At 39.4% G+C, this 15,133-nt stretch overlaps 1 protein-coding gene across 1 annotated transcript in view; it reads right to left on the bottom strand.

Moving 5' to 3' along the window:
• Nucleotides 1-4,290: 4,290 nt before the first annotated feature.
• Nucleotides 4,291-15,133, bottom strand: part of LOC122480807 (TLC domain-containing protein 4-like) — a 72,105-nt gene continuing 61,262 nt past the window's right edge. Inside the window, exon 7 of the mRNA XM_043575630.1 lies at nt 4,291-10,183. Within this exon, the coding sequence (XP_043431565.1) occupies nt 9,865-10,183 (319 nt within the window). The 3' untranslated portion in view covers nt 4,291-9,864. The remainder of the gene's footprint in view (nt 10,184-15,133) is intronic.

The raw sequence follows: 15,133 nt of genomic DNA, 5'->3' as shown, positions 1-15,133 counted from the left end.
AAAACTTATGCAACTGAAACCAATATTCTAGAATTGCTGGCTGATGAGAATTATGCTCATAGGCTGCCCAACCTCGATTCCAATTACTATTATCATAGGATGTTGGAATTTGAAAGAAAAGGGCCCTTCGATTCACCCAGCCGAACTCATCACCTGACAGATGAAAACCAAATGTCAAGAAGGTGAAAACACTTGCCTAAACTGGTCACTAGCAGGTGGTGAACTGGAACTGGAATCCAGGTTTTCAGACTCCCAGATGAAGTCCTTCCACCGTGCTACTCAAAATATGAAAGCCTGTGCAGAAGTCTGAGGAGGGCTGAGCTCCTACTACTTGCCCTAGCCGGTGGGGGTGGTGAACTAATGTCTTTGATCTTTAGGCTGACAGAAAACATAACAGCTTGGCTATGGCCGTAGAAGCTTCCCCAGGACAGAAAGTTCTGAGATCCAGGCTCAGTCAAGAATGAATTTATTTATCCTGGTTGTTCCAGGAACTCACTGGGCAATCTAGCCAGTGCTTAATAAATACTAACATGATTTAATGAGTGTATTCCTCTTAACTCTATCTGGACGTGTTTGTTTTGTTTTTAGTGGAGAAAAGAGGAACGGATTCTCTTAGCATGTGTCTTGAGGATACGTAGGTGACAGATTTGTGAGAGTCAAGGCCCTCTAGGCTACAGGCACAGCAAGTGTGCAAGGGTATGTGCAGCTGGCCGAGCAGGTGCAGATAGTGGCACCCGCGTGCTGGAACCTGGATGGCAAGATCATGGAGAACTTTAAATTTCCTTGTAGGAGTTTAGACTTGGGAGGAGAGTATTCTCAGAATATTCAGAAATTCTGAGCAGGGCTGTGACACATATTGAGGATGTGTTTGAAAGTGAGTCAGTCAGTAGCGTGTGTGACAGATGGGCAGGAAGAGAGTGTGTAGTGGGAGAGACCAATTAGGAGACCGTATGGCAGTCCAAGAGGGAACGTTTTAGAGTGCTTCTCCATGTCGCCTTCCTGGCAATTCATACACAGAAACTGGAGACCTAACACATTCACGGCAGCCTCCCTGTGCCTGCTCCAGGTTATACTGGCTTCCGCTCCCTGCTTTGAGCCTTGCCCCCCACCACCATCCAAAGACCACCGCACCTAGGCAGTTAACACCCCCCCCCCCAAGGCTGCAGCTCTCTCCATCTGCAGCAGCCCCCAACTACCGGACCTGCAGCCAGACTCTCCAGAAGGGGCCTTAGTACGGTCTAGAGATGATACCCAGAGAATAAGTCCCCTGGGTATCATCTCTAGGCCGTACCCAAGCTCTGAAAGGACCGTGGGGAGACTATGGGTGACAGTCAGGAACCCGGAACACACAGATATGAGGGGTCAAGGCAAGGCCATGGTTCAGAAATGAGAAAAGCAATAGAAACTACAACAGTGAGGCATTTTGAGAGACTTCTTCTTTCCCCCAGATAGAATTCTTCACATTGCCATTATGTTAGAAGTCCACCCCAGGCTCTACTCTGCTCTTCCAACTACTGTACCTTGTCCTTCCTCATTTATAGAAAAATGCCTCAGTCCCTGACTTCCCTCTTTCCTCTCATCCACAGTGTCCCCTTAAGAGCTGCCGACAGTAGTCATTCTCCAACCTCCAGCTGAGTCCTCGGCTCCCCACGTTCTGACATCACATCCAATGGCATCTGTCACCTCCCCGCTCCACAGCCTTAGCCGTCAGTTCCGTTCAGTTTTTCTAAACCATTCTGGTTCTCCCTTTGCAATATTTACCAGATCTGGCCCTTTTGTTTTTCTTCCTTGTCCAAGGCCACACATCAGGCTTAACCATTTCACCATTGCTTAGTCAATTTCTCCATTACTGCCTATTTCTCTGTACTCCCATCTGAGAAACTCCCTCAGATGCCGTTCCAATCACATTCACTAAGCCTTAAAACTACACTTGCTCCGTTCTAATTGCTTTGTTTCGAATTAAAGCTCTTACTAACAGGATGGGAGAGTTGGAAGGAACATCAGAGATACTTGAAACATGATTTTACAGATCACAAAACTAAGACTCTCAGAAATGAAGATACTTCTTCACCGGTACCTTAGGCTCTCGGGCACCTCACTCTTTGCACATTGCTCTTTTCCAATTTACAATTCAAACAAAATCCTACCCTCTTGTGCCACATCCATTCAGACATCCTTTCTGTCCACAGCACAGTATACTTTTGAAACTGCTCATTTCATCTTCTAAAACCTCTCATGATGAACCTGACAACACAAATCATTCCACAAAGCTTAATCATTGGGCATAGTTGGGTTTTTTGGTAACTACAACAGACCAGGACTCGGGGTCTGCTGTGGGCTCAGGCAGTCCACCAGAATCACTGTTCCACTGGGGTGCCTGCTCAGTCCTGCCTCTGCATGGAGACATCTGTCAGGGGCACGCGGGTGGCTCAGTCAGTTAAGCATCTGACTTCAGCTCAGGTCATGATCTCGCGTTCATGAGTTCGAGCCCCATGTTGGGCTGTGTGCTGACAGCTCAGAGCCTGGAGCCTGCTTTCAAATCTGTGACTCCCTCTCTCTCTGCCCCTCTACCGCTCAGACTCTGTCTCTCAAAAAAATAAATAAATGTTAAAAAAAAATTTAAAAAAAGAGACATCTGTCAGCAGTGGGTGACACACTGCTAAGGTGGAAAGATGATAGATTCATGCACACACACCATACCTGCATGTATATGCATACACAAAGACAAATACCATAGGATTTCACTCATAAATGGAATTTAAGAAACAAACCAGATGGTTACCGGAGTGAAGGTGGGTGGGGGGATGGGTGAAATAGGTGATGGGGATGAGGGGGGGGCAATTGTGATGAGCACTGGGTGTTATATGGAAGTGATGAGTCAATAAATTCTACACCAGAAACCAATATTACACTGCATGTTCCCTAATTGGGACTTAAATAAAATTTTGAAGGAAAAAAGGCATATACAATGAATGTTCATATTGCAATTTAATAAAGAAAAGACAAAAATTCTTGCAACGTGCACACGAATTTCACCGTAGTCACCTTTGAGAAGTTCGTGTCACCCAAAATGCAAAGCTTACCTGCATAGCATTTTATTACTTTGTTTTTCCTATTTCCTGAAGTTTACCTTGCCTTTTCTGTGTCGTTCTTCCCAAATTTCCATCTATCCCTGAACTTTATACTCCCTAGAAATACAGCCCATCACCCATATTACATTTCATTTCTCCCTACAAGTCCTCTTTGAAAGTACTTCCCGGGTAATTTCTGGAGTGGTATAATTGGGTAAGAAGACAAGACTAGACGTGGAAGAATTTAGCGGGAGGCAGATGAGCAGAGGAAGGGGCTATTTCGCCAAGGTGGGAGTCAGGCTCCAAGCCTAGTAGCACTGTGCCGTAAGCAACCATGGGCTACTCAAGCAGCTGCGAAGAGTCTGATTTGTGAGGAGCATCTAGGAACAGATTATCAGTTACTAGAATGGGGGGAAATTGCAAATTTGCCAACTTGCTTATTTTGTGCATGTCCAAGACCCATGACAGGGAGGGAAAGCAGTAAGTTAACTTTGGTAAAGACAAAGGAACAGGAAATAAAGGGTGGCTCATCTTTGAGACCGCCTGAGGTGTGAGAGAGAGAGCACCCATTTACACTTGCTTCGAGGGGTTTTCAGTCCTTGTAATTTTACCTGTGGCCTATCTCCACTAACAGCTGTGGCTGCTATTTTAATTTTGAAATTCAGCTGTTCCTTTGCCAGTCTTGACACAACATTTTAGGCATGTTCTGAAGCATGACTCATGATACTCTTTCCAAAGGCCAAACCACTTCAGTATTCTATTCAATTAGCTCTCTGCTTCCTGATCTACTGGATATTCTCGGACCAAGATGCAAGATTAAGGCCAGGGGCAATTTGAGAAGGGAGGAATTTCAGCCAAGACATTTGGCAAAAAACACTTGAGACCGCATGAGAGGCCTAAAGGACACGGGGAGGGAGATTAAAAACATAACTGCCAAAGTTTTACCTAATCTAAAAGAGCCTATTGATTAGATAGCACCATTCCTTCCATCAACAAGCATGACTATGCTGTCTGCTGGGCCTTCCGGGTTGTTCCAAGGCGGGGACCTCAGGGAGAGAAGGGAGGGAGCAGGGTGAACAAGTCCTATAAGCATCGTGAAGAATAAATAGGAGCTTTAGGATTCAAGAGCTAGAAGAGAGGATTGGGTTGGAGGAAAGTAATTTTTCTCATCAATGTATTCATTAATTACTATTAAAGTGTACACTTTGCAGACTCGAACTTTTGCACTAAATAACTGTGGTTTTATTAATTTTCTCTCACAAAATACAAAGCTTCGCACCACATTAGTGTTCTAACACAAGAAAATCTGAAGGTTTTCCTTGGGAGGTGGGATGATTTATATATAGGATATTGATTTTATACACATTCTTAAAATTCATATCAAATAAAATTGTCATGATAAAGGAATGCCAACCTTGTATAACATGCAGATTATTGCTTAGGAGTTGCATATACCTTAAATTGGCACACATATAAAGTATACAAACATTTGAAAATGTTAAGGGAATTACCTAGAGATATTAAGTAATCCCCTCCAAATTAAGCACAACCAGAGACGAAAGTAAAGAATACTAAATTGCTATTTTAAATGCTGATAAATCTGAAGAACACTGATGTGTAAATTACCAAGTCTCACATTTTGTAAAGAAAACAAAGTTCTTCATTCAGCCTTATGGAAATAAATTAGAAGGCGTGTTCTCAAAGTGTTAAATGTATTTTGAAAGACTTCCAAAATCGTTCTAACAATTAAGTAGTAATGTGTATATATTCCCAGAAAAAAAAATTGTATATATCACTATAGCTATCACATTTGCTGCAATTTTCGAGTAACTTTTTCAAGTGAAATCTATGTCTAAAGGTTATTTTTACAAATTCTAATAATTACCAGAAAAACCTCATAACCATCCTAGTTACAAGTCAGTAAGAGAATATTATCTATGCAAAAATTCCTTAAGTAAAAAGCAGATATGACCACACTAGAAGCAAACCAAGCAAGAAACAGAAAAATATAGCATATTTTATTTACAGTTATATTTTCGGGCTTCATTAACCAAGAAGCAGCAAACACCTAACGCGCGCTTAATTACAGAAAGAATTATGTAAAGATATAAAGAAAAACATATACAGATGATAATTAACGAGTTTTTAGCCAGAGGTATTGTATTTCTATCTTTAAGATTTAGAAATATTTCTCATTGTTTTTGGTCTTATATATAGGGCCTGATACCAAAACTGTCTACTGCTCAAGGGAATCAGTGTAAACATTTTCAATGCAAACAACCCAATCTTTAGCAGCTAGCCTTCAGTTCTTCATTGTCATCCAAAATATCTTCAAATAAAGGTACAACTTACTACCAAGGCTATATAGAGGCAGTTGGAAGTCTAGGCTGGAAAGGGACAGGGCTCAAGTCCTTGGGTGTTGCACTTGTAAAATATGCTGAGTAATCCACTTGCTGATCGGCTTGTTTTTAAAGGATACACGACCATAACTAAATTTGGTCAACTAAAGAGCAGGACTCAGTAACGCTGCCACAGACACCTCAGTTCCTCCTCTTCCAGTCATAGGGTCTAAGGAAGAGCATTTAGATAATGTGCATGCCTGCAATGACTCCCCAGCTGAAACGTATTCTAAAGCTCTTCCTGCTGAGCCAGTTTAAGAAAGAGACTACAGATGTTTCTCAATAAAACTATAGTCTCATTAGCCTTGTCTCATCTTGTAACAAGTGTTATTAAGTACTAAATGGCTTCCCAAAGCCTCTTAGCAATTATGGTTTGTCTGATTCCCACTTAAACTTACTGTAATGCTTCCCCCCAACCCCCCGCCCCGGAAGAACATACTTGAATACTTTGAAATTTGCCACAATAGGCTGGGAAGCTTAAGGGCATGGGGAAGCCTCGAGAGTTGACATTGAAAGGTGTTGGCATAAGAGATGGAGGTGCCGATAAAATTGTCAGGGTGTTAAGAGGAGATGGAAGGGCTGGGAGGATTCAGAGAGAAACTTCTACATGATGGAGAAGCATCATGACTTTTAAGGGAAAATCAGTCGTGGTGTCTCCAACTCCAGGTCCTGCTGGCTTCCCACTGTTCTCACACGTACTACGTATGTTTCGTGTCAAAACTCACTTTCGGTAGCTTTAGTGTGCCTGTCGTCAACCAGCTGTGGGTAAGGCTGGGCGGTTTGTGCATGTGCCCACGGTCTCCAGACACAGGAGGGATCTCACTGCTGTGCTGGTTCATAACTGCGGAGAAACACTGTGCCACATTTCTGATAAAATTCTACGAGTTTGCTTCTTCTGGAATTCAAAACATATAAATGCATAGTCTTCCACGAATATAAGTGATGATGTCAACAATGATATGGACTTTTCCATTTCAAGCAACAGAGTAAACCACTGATAAGCCAATTCATATGTATATTTATGTATTGGAGTTAAGAGTAACCTAGAAACAGAAATTTGTTCAAACGTTTATTTTAATAGTGTCTTTTGGAACATGTTTATTTCCCTCAAAAGCAAAACAGAACATGAATATTACAACTCTCCCCTAGACATCTCCATAAGACTGTTTCTAACCCAGGATGACAAATGGTGTAACGCATAAAGCTGGCCCTTCATGCCCGTGAAGAGACGGTTCTCCAAACACCGGATACACCTCAAAGAAAGTATCCAATTTAAAAACTGATAGTTTAGCAAGAGATTGAATCAAGTAGGTTAAAATTTAGAAAAGGATTTGATTCAAACACCCATATACTAGGCAGTTTTTAAAACTAGACCTTTACAATAGTACTGGGGCATCCACGGTATATCAGTCACCCTTAGGAATGGTGAAGACATTATTATTTCTCTTAACACAGTGCTAGCCCATGAAACAACAAAACTAAACAGGTGGAATAAAACAGGTGGAATAAAAATTGCATCTTAACTCACTATAAGGTATCAAGACACAACTTATGCAGGAGTTAATTTTTTTTTACTCATATGTAACTCCATTTTGAGTTTTAAATAAATGCAAACAATACTCACTAGAAAGATTTTCGACACAAGAATGCAAACTCTATGAACTCAAACTCATAATTTTTAAATTCTCCCAAATGTCAGATGCAGAATCTATGATCTTGCATGCTGATTTTCATTCATTTCTAAAATTTTGTAAGAATCGTTTATTTTTTTAGACTACTACATGTTCAAAGAACATCTTTATAGTTACAGGTTGTCACTAATCATTTTCTATAAAAATAGAGTTGCTTAAAAATTTATACCAATTTGCTTTTATGTTCTACAAATATTTTAATAGAGTTGTTAAATATCAGAACGCCTAATAGAATCATTTAAATTAATCCATGTAGTCAAAATATTTAATATGTAAAATGTCTAGCAAAAGTTTGTCATTTAATAAATGAAAAATTCATCGTTTAATAAATGATATGTTCTGTCTTTAACGCCTTGTATCTTAGGTAGGTGGACACAATCCTAGAAGAGCGAAGTATAGTTCCTATGAAAATCTGATTTAAAGTAGCACGGCAGTTTGCAGTGTCTCTTCCATTTCATGTGCGTTGTGAGAGGAAACATGGAGCTTCTACTTTTGGGTATTGAATCTGGATGTTGAATTAGCTGTCATGCAGCCAGCACAAAATAAGAATTGCTGACCAAGGGAATGACAAACTTTAGTTCAAAGCATTGCTATTTTAAACACACTTGCTCACTGAGCAGCTATACTGATGAAAAGTACTGTCAATGAAAGTAAAAATGAAGTTTTAAGCATGAAGTAGCAAGCATAAAAACCCAAACTACTATATGGAAACTCACTGAGCAGTGAGTTTTATATTACAATACATTGCAATATATTGCTTTATACTGACTTCATTTTGTGGTGGGTTTAAAATCTGTTCAGAAACTATAGAAATATCCAAAGAGTCAAAAATATTTATTTCAAGTTTTGCTTCTTTCTAAAGGAATTGATTTCCAAAATAGTTTTCTAATATAAATGTGTTCCTTTTAAAAAGTCAGTTTTCTTGCAAAAGAGCAAGAAAAGAACAAGATAAAACCATGTGCTTTCCTACCCTCTCTAAACCACCAATATACATTTAAGTGCCTATGATGTGGAAGGCACAAGATTTGGTAACAAATTATCAATGTAATATCAGTAGCTTTAAAAGCAAATACCTATACTTTACATTACTTTAAGTCATTCAAAAATAAGTATACCTAGTATAAGCTGATCAATTTGATTTTCTCACTGACTGAGATTTCAATTACCTTCTTTAAATGGTCTAAAACTTATCAGGCTCTATCTGCATTAGACAGCCAGATCAAATCAAATCAAATCAAATCAAGTCAAATTAAATCAAAGTTGATTCATCATAACATGAACAATGAAAGAGAATCATTCTTCTACCAACTGAGAAACTGAGTGGATTCGATCTTTTGGTTTGGGTTCAATTAAATTCAAGTATCTGTCACTGGTTAAATTTCTTTTTTTCTTACGTAAGAACAATCATTAAAGTCAAGTACTTGAGAAAAATAAAGGCAATAATAGATAACTATATAATTCTATATTTGGGTTGCAAGAATCAAAGAAAAAGCAAACATATACTTATACACACACACACACACACACACACACACAAAACCCAAAAAACAAAAAACCAGAGTCCCTAGTCATGTATTATCGCATAAGACAAGAATATTGATGATCAGAATACTTGGATTAAATTATCTATTTTTTTTTCCCCTGTACTTTAGGAAAGATAGAAAGTCAAAGCACTCAAAATATTGACTAAGCAAGCATGGGTGTGAATGTGAGTAAAATGTGAATACTGATTTTTTAGAGTTTTGGTCTCATCAAGGAGAGGCCTACCTTAGGAGCATGATATATACATACTGCATAACACTTTGGTGCTGATGATGTTGGGTTCTGAACTTAAGGGAGGTTTTGCAAATAGAAATCATATTTTTTTTTTCATGGAAAAAGTGCCAGGGAAACCGAGACAGCAGTGTTAAAGCTTTTTTCTTAATGATTCCTCTTATTAGCCTAAATAGTCATCTACAACATGCATTTTTAGAAAGAGGAATTCATCTCTCAAGGAGCTCTGAAAGATCTGTCTTAAGCCTTACTACAAATAAAAAAGCAGTACTTTGATAAAATGTTAAAAATAGAAATAATAAAGTGAGGTCTGAAAAATCAAAAAATGAAAGAAGTATTTTCCATGACTGAACTAATTAAATATTCCCAAAGCAAGCAAAATACTTCACCATTAATAGATGATAGAATATCTAAACAAAAAAATACATTATTACTAATAGCCTAAGAAAAAGAACAGCTCAACAATTCAGAAATTAAACCCTCCCCAGGTATTGACAGCCATAGCACAAAATGAGTGCAGTACAACGAAAGGTGGAGAGCTATTTACAAATTTAAAAGCAGTTTCCATTCTTTCAGAAAACCTGGTGACACAAAACAAGCGCATCAAATTAGAATAGTCATCTTTTCACAGAGAAAAATACCAATGCAGGTTAACAGATTTCTGGAACGATTCTCCACTATATTTATAATTTTTTATTTGAACCTTTAAGATTTTATCCATGCTTATAATGCAGAAGAAAATCAGAAACGAAATTTTGGACTAAGAGCTAAGTTTTAGTTTCTCTTTTCTAAAGGTTAAAAAAAAAAGAAAGCACTGAAACCCTCGATAACAAGTATAATTAGTAAGAAGCACAAGAACATGCCGAGAATTCATCCTATCAGTAGATATAATGTGGGTAGTAATAAAGTATGCTTATCAATAGCCAACTTTTAGTCAAGTTTTCCATTCTGAAGACTACTTTTGGCTTTCTCTTGTCTGATGAGAGAGATGACTTTGACGCAACCTTTTGTAATTTTGATCATCCACATGACATTCATCACATCCAAAACAATACAAGTAGAGATCCAGGAGCATTGGGTTAAAAATCCAAGCCTTATGTAGGCTTCTGTTCCTAACACAGAATAAATGTAGCTATAAAAAGGAGGCATCGAGACAATCCGCACGATGAAGAACACCACTGTCATGAGAATTCCATTGATGACGTTAGCCTTGGAAAACTTAGGATACTTCAGAGCTTCAAAGAACCACCTGGAAAAAATTTTTAAAAGCATCACATTTACTCTGCATCGCTGAGGATTAACCATTTTAATTTTAGTTTCCAGTTTTTAAAATTCAGTGAACATCCCCCCTAAGATTTATATGGAGAGGCAAAGGGCCTAGAATAGCCAACACAATACCGAAAAGGAAGAAAGTTGGCAGACTCATACTACCCACTTTCAAGACTGACTTGCTATATAAAGCTACAGTTATCAAGACAGCATGGCATTGGTGAAAGATCAACAGTGTTAGCTTGGAAACAGACCCACAGAAATATACTGAGCTGACTTTTGGCTATGGTGTAAAGGTAATTCAATGGAGAAAGCATAATTTTTCCAACAAACAGCTGGAACAAATGGATGTTCAGATGCAGAAAGATGAACCTACACAGAGACCTCACACTTTGCACAAAAAATAACTCAAAATGAACCACAGACATAAATGTAAAATGAAAAACTATGAAACTTCTAGAAGAAAACCGAGAAAAAAATCTGTATGATCTGAGGTTTGGCGATAGTACTTTAGATATAACACCAAAATCATAAACCGTAGAAAAAAAAATGTTGATAAGTTGGACTTTACTAAAGTTAAAAACTTGCTCTGTGAAAGTCACTGTTAAAATAGACACCCACACACTGGAAGAGAATATTTCAAAATACATACAGGATAATATACCCAATGTATGAAAAGAACACTTACAACTCAACCATAAGGCAACAACCCAATTAAAACATGGGCCAAAGACCTTAAACACCTCATCAGGGAAGATAGATACACAAAAGGAAAATAAGAATATGATAAGATGTTCAACATCATTGGTCATTAGAAAACTGTAAATTAAAACAATGAGATACTACTGCATATTTATAAACATAATTAAGATCCCCAAATCTGAAAATCCCGATTGCTGGCAAGGATATGGAACAACAGGAACCCTCAAGCATTGCTGGTGAGAATAAAATGGTAAAGCCACTTCAGAAAACAATATGGCAGTTACAATGCTAAACATATTCATAGCATACAACCCAGCAATCACACTCTTAGGTACTTTTCCCAACTGATTTATGTCCACACAAAAAAATGAATGCAAACATACATACAATATGGATCTAGAATATTTTTTACTACCAGAAAGTAAGAAAGTGCTCAAAAGCAAAATGATAAGGTTATATCAAAGGGCCACAGAAGCCAAGTGAAAGAATTCAATGGCAAAAGCTGTAACATTCTGAACAAAGTAAACAATGAATAAATAATGTGGTATTGGATTTAAAAAAAAAACCTGATGTATAAAATAAATATTCATGGATCCATAGTAATATAAACAAATGAAGGAATTAATGATTGGAGGAGAAAAGATAAATATCCTGTACAGAATAATTACAAATGATTTATGTAGATATTGTAATCTCAACGAGTTGAAACATAACTCCCCACTGCTATTCACAGGGACTCCCTTCCAGAGTTCAGTATAGAAGGCAGGTGATGTAGTAAGAGTAACTTTAAAACAGAAATGTGACAAACTCTACTTCAGCCAGGTGAGCAAGGTGAACATCAACAGTGATAAGTCATGTTTATAGTGTTCAGGCCTGGCACGCTGTCGTGAGAATGGCACTTTACTTACACTGTCTTCCTCCAAAAACCCGTAACCCGAGTCTAATGATGAGGAAAACATGAGACAAATCCAAATTGAGAACTACTCTGCAAAACACCTGACCGGGACTCCTCAAAAAACAACCAAAGTCTGAGAAACCATCACAACAGAGAGGAGTCTTTGGGAACCTTCTGTAACTTCCTTGCAACTTTTGGAGACGTCTAAAATTATTTTTTTATTTTAATTTTTTTCAATGTTTGTTCATTTTTGAGAGACCGAGCACGAACAGGGGAGGGGCAGAGAGAGGGGGAGACACAGAATCTGAAGCAGGCTCCAGAGCTCTGAGTTGTCAGCACAGAGCCCGACATGGAGCTCGAACTCATGAACCGTGAGATCACGACCTGAGCTGAAGTCGGACGCTTAACCAAATGAGCCACCCAGGCACCCCTAAAATTATTCTTAAATGAAGCTTCTTTTTAAAATTGCAGTACTTTCTCTATTCTGCTTTTTTCTCCTTAAAAAAAGATCTTGCCTAATTTTACCTCATTATTTTAGAGATTAAGTTGTAACTATAGTAAAATATGTCCATGTATCTTAATATTTAACTTGGCTGAATTAGTTATGACTAAGCTAGAAACTGCTCAGCCTCGGTAGCTAAAGCTTAACAGTTAAGAAAACCTTAAAATATTTTACTAAGAGAGATCAAAAGATCAAGTAGGAGTAATTGGTAGGATAAGAGGTATGTTACAATTTCTAAGTGTACGTAGGGTGACAAGAGAGAAGCTCAATTATTCAAGGCAATTAAAAGAGAAACTATTTAGGCAGCAATGGTCAAATTAATAAAATATCACAAATGGGAAAAGCGTCACTGAAGCAGTCAAGTCAAAATCTTTTGTTCTAATCCAGATGTTCCATCCTACAGTCTCCTCTACTCCAAGGACTTCCCGTTACCCTCAGCCATTCACCTCTTTGACTATACGGTGGCCTTGGGATCACTCAAATGACCTCTGTCATCACAACCCTTAGCATCCCACGTTTCACTTTGCCCATTTCCACCTAAAGCCATTCTTTGACCTCCTGACTCTCAAGTCCCTCAGTATCAGCCTTCAGACTTTGATTACTTCCGTTCCTACCTCCCTGACCTTGGTTGGCTTCAGAAGACCTATCAGCGCCCTCAGGTCTCTCGCCACTTCACCCATCCCACCCTTGTTGCCTACCTCCAAAAGCTCATTACACCAGCTTTCCCAGGCACGTCACATACACCGCAGGTGGGTGCTGTGCTCTGCAGACAGGCTGCCGGGGCTCAGAGCCTGCGTCTGCCACTTAACACCTGCATGGGCTTTCCTGTTATTGACCTCTATGCCTCAGGTCTAGCTCTACAAACCTGGGGACGATGACAGGACCTCCTTTCTGCTAGGAAGCTGTTACCACACACAGTAAGAATCTCCCCCTGCCATATTAAGAACTCAATAAATAACTATTCCTCACCCACATATATATTTTTTAAATGTTTATTTTTGAGAGAAGGAAGGTCAGAGCATGAGCAGGGGAGGGGCTGAGAGAGAATCTGAAGCAGGAGCAGGTTCCAGGCTCTGGGCTGTCAGCACAGAGCCGAACGCAGGGCTCGGACCCACAAACTGTGAGATCATGACCTGAGCCGAAGTTGGACATTTAACTGACTGAGCCAGCCAGGCGCCCCTCCTCACCCATACAGATATTAAGGGAAATGGCAGGCACAACTATAATTTAAAGAGAGCTGGGCTTCTGCTGAATTCTCAAGTTTGCTTTAGTCCCTTTACTTAACTCTACACTCTCCATAAAGTGCTTCAAACCTCTGTGTCACCACTCAAGTCACTTCTCTTCCTCATTCCTTTCTACCTCTTAGTCCCTGCAGAGGAACTGGCCTCTTCTAACTACTGAGTTATTAAGGTTCCATCAAGCATGAATTCCCCAAACTCTGACCTCAGGGTCTCGAAATTTCTTTTCGGGCACCTTTACCTTTATACTCAGATGTATACTTCTTTGCCATGCTCAGGACCCCACTCCACCTTCTGGGACTTTAGTCCATCAATTCTCCCCTTCCTCTGTTCCATCTAGATCGATCCTTTCTTCTTTCTCACCAACATGCTCAATTCTAATCCAAAAGTCTCTCCTCTGCTTGTCTTCCCTATCAACTATTTGAGAGAGAAGTCAACAGTATATTCACAGACATTTTTGTGATACTTCACAGCGCAGTACAATATGATCACATTCCCCTGCAAAGGAACTGGTCACCAGTGGCTTCCCCAGGCCCAAGACAGTGGGCTCACCTTAGCCTTCATCTCAGGTGGCCTTTCTATAGCATATGACACTGCCAACCATCACACTTCCGTCTCTCCTGACTTCCATGATACTATTTCCTCTTGATTCCCTATAATCACACTTCTCAGTCTCCACTTCTTCTGCCTGTCCCTTAAATATGTGTGCCCCCAGGGGCGCATGGGTGGCTCAGTCAGTTAAGCGTCTGACTTCAGCTCAGGTCATGATCTTATGGTTCGTGAGTTAGAGCCATACTGGGCTCTGTGCTGACAGCTCAGAGTCTGGAGCCTACTTTGGATTCGGTTTCCCTCTCTCTCTGCCCCTCCCCTGCTTGTGCTCTGTCTCTCCCTGTCTCAAAATATAAACATTAAACAAAATTTTTTTTTAAATATGTGTGTCTCCCAAACACCATTCCCTTCTATATGTGCTACCACGGTCATTTCATCCACTCTCAGAGGCTCACCACCCTAGCACAAATCTTTGACTTCAAGTTCTCTCACACAGACTACTTGTAGTTGCATATTTCTAAGTTACTGTTGAGCATTTTCACCTAATTTTTGGCGAGCATTTACAAATCACAAATTCTCAAATATGCCTAAAACTCAACATGCCAAGAATCAATACCTTACTCCCTGCCTGGCAACCCCTCCTCTACATTACCACCACCACAAAAACCGCCTGTTTCTCTTCTGACCCTCCCAATCATTTGTTTGTTTGTTTGTTTGTTTTTGACACATGGAAACATTTTTATTTTAATGAATAAATGCCATTCTAATATAAAAATTAAGGAATTTGCACAAGCAAGCTTTCATATAACACTGAGCCATACAAAATTGTTTTGTATAATTAAATGGCCATATTTCAGACAGCCAGATAAGACTAGAAAGAGTGCAGGGGCCATCTTTTCAGTACAGTTTGTGTGTTCATGTGTCACACGCATCCCAATGTCTGCTTTTTCTTTGTTCAAATTCAGGTCTTTCTGTGAAAAATGCGCGTGCGTGTGTGTGTGCATGTGCGTGGTTTGTAGATTTTATTGATTGATGAAACTGAAG

This window comes from Prionailurus bengalensis, chromosome C1 (assembly GCF_016509475.1).
Source record: "Prionailurus bengalensis isolate Pbe53 chromosome C1, Fcat_Pben_1.1_paternal_pri, whole genome shotgun sequence".
Classification (NCBI taxonomy): Eukaryota; Metazoa; Chordata; class Mammalia; order Carnivora; family Felidae; genus Prionailurus; species Prionailurus bengalensis.
The sequence above is the reverse complement of the archived record's forward strand: the minus strand, read 5'-3'. Positions and strand labels throughout refer to the sequence as shown.